This window comes from Octodon degus, unplaced genomic scaffold (assembly GCF_000260255.1).
Source record: "Octodon degus isolate 3935 unplaced genomic scaffold, OctDeg1.0 scaffold00296, whole genome shotgun sequence".
In the NCBI taxonomy this organism is placed as follows: domain Eukaryota; kingdom Metazoa; phylum Chordata; class Mammalia; order Rodentia; family Octodontidae; genus Octodon; species Octodon degus.
Window position 1 is genome coordinate 762,335 of NW_004524872.1, and position 4,363 is coordinate 766,697.

Below are 4,363 nucleotides of genomic sequence, written 5' to 3' on the forward strand. Positions count from 1 at the left end.
ATTAATTCGAACTGCAGCAGTTCCCTAGTGAGATGATACCCTTCAGCAGAGGCTGGCACTGCAGCCCTTCCCGCAGGGTCCCACGCTGAGTGGTTGCCGAGGGTGTGAAGTGCCCTTTCCCAGCACTGAGGCCCCGGAGCGCGGGGGCGGCGGGGGGTGGGTAAGTGAATGGAAAGTGAAGAGCATTTCCAAATCACCTTTAAAAGGAGAGCCAAAGATGATTATTACCGAATTTCCAGAATCTAATTCTAACAAGAAATTAGAACACAGTCTGAAGACTAATTATTCAGAAATAAAGAAAATGTTTCAGTGGATGGAAGCTATTTAGTTTTATCTGTTTTGACTTGCTTTTTATTTCTTGGCCAAGGATTTCTGGCGAGCAGGCTCTGGCCTTTCTGTCTTCCGTTTCTCTTTTGCAGTCTGTGTGCTGAGGGGTCCCCGAAGTCCACACAGTTGCACTGGCCCTCATTTCCTCAGCCCTGCAGCTCCCATGTGCTGCTCTGACACCTGGCTTTTCTGGAGGCCGCAGGCACAGGACGGCAGGACTCCGGGCAGTGTGTGTGGACAGAAAGGGACTTCTGTAAGAGTTGTAGCAGCCCAAGGATACCTGGCACCCATCAGTGCTGCTGATGCAGGTGAATGCCAACCGAGCAGCTCCCTGCAGACCCACCCACGCAGCCCGGACGCCAGGCATGGGGCTAGGCGTGCAGTCAGCCCTGGAGAAAACTCGGAGACTCAAGGCAATGGTTCACAGTAAATCCACTTGGCTGTTACAAAGCGAAGTTAGTGGGGTGTGCAGTGCAGGTCAAAGCCATGTGGTTAGTAATCACCATCCCCCCTCCCCTGGTCCCACCTTGCCAACAGGGCTACAGCACAGAGCAGGTTCTAAGTGCTGCTGGGCAGACCCAAACCAGGTCCCTCACACTTCCCTCTGAGCCTCCTCCACAACCTCTTTGTTTTCCTCCAGATCAGCTTTGGCATCTTGAAATTGTTGGTACTCGGACACCAGATCCTGGATATTATTTTCAGCATCCCTAAATTCACTTACATCCATCCCTTCACTGGTGTACCAGTGCACAAAAGCTCTCCTTTTGAACATGGCTGAGAAGTGCTCCGAAACCCTGTTGAAGAGCTCTTGGATGGCTGTATTGTTGCCTATGAAGGTGGCTGCCATGTTCAACCCCCGGGGTGGGATGTCACAGACGGCTACCTTGACATTGTTAGGGATCCACTCCACGAAACAGCTGCTGTTCCTCGTCTGCACAGACAGCAGCTGTTGGTCCACTTCTTTGGTGGACATCTTTCCCCGGAAGATGCAGGCCACAGTCAGGTAGCGGCCACGGCGCGGGTCACAGGCAGCCATGGTATTACGGGCATCAAACATCTGCTGGGTGAGCTCAGCCACAGAGAGGGCCCGGTACTGCTGGCTGCCCTGGGCAGTAAGAGGGGCAAAGCCAGGCATGAAGAAGTGCAGGCGAGGGAAGGGCACCATGTTCACTGCCAGCTTGCGCAGGTCTGCATTGAGCTGGCCAGGGAATCGCAGTGAGGTGGTGATGCCACTCATGGTCAAGGACACCAGGTGGTTGAGATCCCCATAGGTGGGCGTCGTCAGCTTCAGGGTGCGGAAACAGATGTCATAGAGCGCCTCATTGTCGATGCAGAAGCAGGCATCTGTGTTCTCAATCAGCTGGTGGATGGACAGCACAGCATTGTAGGGTTCCACCACTGTGTCAGACACCTTGGGCGAGGGCATGACACTGAAGGAGTTGAGGATGCGGTCCGGGTACTCCTCCCTGATCTTGTTCATTAGCAGTGTGCCCATGCCAGAGCCCGTGCCCCCGCCCAAGGAGTGGACCACTTGGAAGCCCTGCAGGCAGTCGCAGCTCTCACTCTCGCTCCTAACCACGTCCATGACGGCTTCTATGAGCTCTGCGCCCTCGGTGTAGTGGCCCTTGGCCCAGTTGTTGCCAGCCCCAGAGTTCCCTGTGGGGAGAAGAAGCAAAACAGGGCAGGTGAGGTGAGACAGGCACCACTAGGAGGCATCCTAATTTCTTCCAGGTAGAACCTTCAGGAAAAACCTACCGTGAACAAAACTGTCTGGTTGGAAGAGGGCTCCTAATTTGCTGGACCGGATGCTGTCCATTGTCCCAGGCTCTAGGTCCACCAGCACGGCTCGGGGCACGTACTTCTTACCTGAGCAGAGAAACAGGAAGAAGTGAGCAAACTGTTGTTCTTCTGAAAGTTAATGTTTCATCAAAGTAGAACCTTGTGATACTAGTCTAAACAGCACAGTTATCCTGGAAGGGACCCATTATCTCCTTGACCCTCACAGCAATCACACAAATCTATAAAATACTTTTTAAAAACACTTCTGTGGGGGCCGGGGAGATGGCTCAGTGGAATAAGTGCTTCCTTGGCAAGCACAAGGGTCTGAGTTCAATCCCCGGTTCCGCCAAAAAAAAAAAAATACTTCTGTGTCAGAGTGCATCAGTCTGGTTCGTGGCTTGTGACCTCGTAACTAATCCCCACCCCACACCTGCCTGGTGAACAGGGGTAGGGACTCCCACACTCAAGACTCCGACGTCCTGCCTGTCTGCCTGCTTCTTCGACACTTGGGTCCCACGCCAGCCCTACCGTAGGCTTCGTTGTAGTACACGCTGATCCTCTCCAGCTGCAGGGCGGAGGCCCCGTGGTCATGCCCTGCACAGTCGATGCCATGTTCCTCGCCGATCATCTCCCAGAACTGAAAGCAGGAAGAGGGATAGGTCGGTGCAGAGTGGGCCCCAAAGGCGCTGTCTGCACCCCCAGAGTAAGCACACTCAGCCGGGCCTGTGGGCCTGCCCACCCGCCCTACACCGGTTCTCCTGCTCCTTTCCATAAATGACCAGGGCATAATTCACTTTTCCCTCTACTGTGTGGATATAAACACTGCATTTTCTATCCAACCAAACTCCCAAAGTAAAATGTCAAACACATAAAATATTAAATTGGATTACTCTTCTATTAAATTTAAGCCATTTATACACATTAAAACTGTTTTAGAATTTTACATCAGACAATGTGTCTCTAATTTTGCCTTGTAGTGCTCTAAGCTGGTAAAGTATAGATCCTATTAAATGAAAATAAACTGAATTCTTATCCAATTTCACAATAATACCGCATTTCACTTTGGGTATTTCTTTTCATGAAGCTTTCCTAAAAGCCCATAACCAGGACCTGTATGCATGATTTTAAGTAATGTGTCCTTTTGATTATCAAGCATACATGTAATTCAAAATTACGTATAGCTGTTCTCTTACGACAATTTGGAAAGTATCACATGCACAGTATTTATTAATATAATTGTGTGTCAGGCTTTTACTATGAAAGCAGTTGCTGGGATGACCCCTTCTGATCACATTAAAGGGCACTGGAGATATAGTCACTATGCCCAAATCCTGAGGGTATTTTCCCAACCAGATCTTACAAATGGTGCCTCTGCTCTGTCCATAGTCTTCCTGATAAAGCGCTATGTTATCATAAGCTACCAGCGCTGTTCAGGGCACGTAAGAGTAAATAAACTGAAATTCAGAGACACTAGGAATTAAATGTATCCTAAAGTTTTTATGTCCCCCAGACAAGTCATTCTGGGGCTCCAACCATTAGGCAGCACAGTCCTAGAGCACAAGCAAGCCCCTATCTCTATTGTGCCCTTCCTGCCCAGGGTTATCTTTCCATGGCAGAGAAGGGGACTTGTCCACCACTTCACTGTTTCAGCTATGACCATTTGTCACCTTGGCACTCACGGAGGATGACCGCCTTCCAAGCGGTGACATTCTTTGCCCCATAAAATTAAGAGACCTGCCCAGACAGACCTTATCTTTTTCATAGCAGACCATGACAGTAGGCGAGTGATGAAAACAACCCAAGTGTCCACCCGAGGATGAAAGGGTAAGCAAGACACAGTGTGGGAGCTCAGCGAGAGATTAGCCAGCCTGCTAGTGAAATTCTACCGGCTACCACTCCATGGCTCCGCCTTGATGGCATCGTGGTGCTGGACAGCACTAGTCTCGAAGGACAAGGACTGCCTGAAGGCACTGAACTAAGGCACCTAGTGCGATCAGATTCATAAAGAAAGTAGAAAGGTTCCAAGGTCCGTTTTGTATCAGTGTATTCAAAATGGTTAGGATAGATATATAGTTACATTCTCTTACTGAATAGAGGGATTTGTTCTAATAGTGTTTGTAGATAGGATATCAAGTCCGCATCTTGTACAGCAAATAACCACTAGGAAGAATTTATGCAATGTGTTAATTATTGAAACTGTCCTACCAATTTGATTTGAAACTGTCTCATTGCTATATGTCTCTCAATAAAATTATAG

The 4,363-nt window shown here is 49.4% G+C and overlaps 1 protein-coding gene across 1 annotated transcript in view; it reads right to left on the minus strand.

Moving 5' to 3' along the window:
- Window positions 1–742: 742 nt before the first annotated feature.
- Tubb1 (tubulin beta 1 class VI) overlaps window positions 743–4,363 on the minus strand; it is a 5,644-nt gene continuing 2,023 nt past the window's right edge. The window contains exons 2-4 of the mRNA XM_004647229.2: window positions 2,635–2,743; window positions 2,083–2,193; window positions 743–1,983 (exon numbers count right to left, since the gene is read on the minus strand). Coding sequence (XP_004647286.1) covers window positions 920–1,983; window positions 2,083–2,193; window positions 2,635–2,743 — 1,284 coding nt within the window. The 3' untranslated portion in view covers window positions 743–919. The remainder of the gene's footprint in view (window positions 1,984–2,082; window positions 2,194–2,634; window positions 2,744–4,363) is intronic.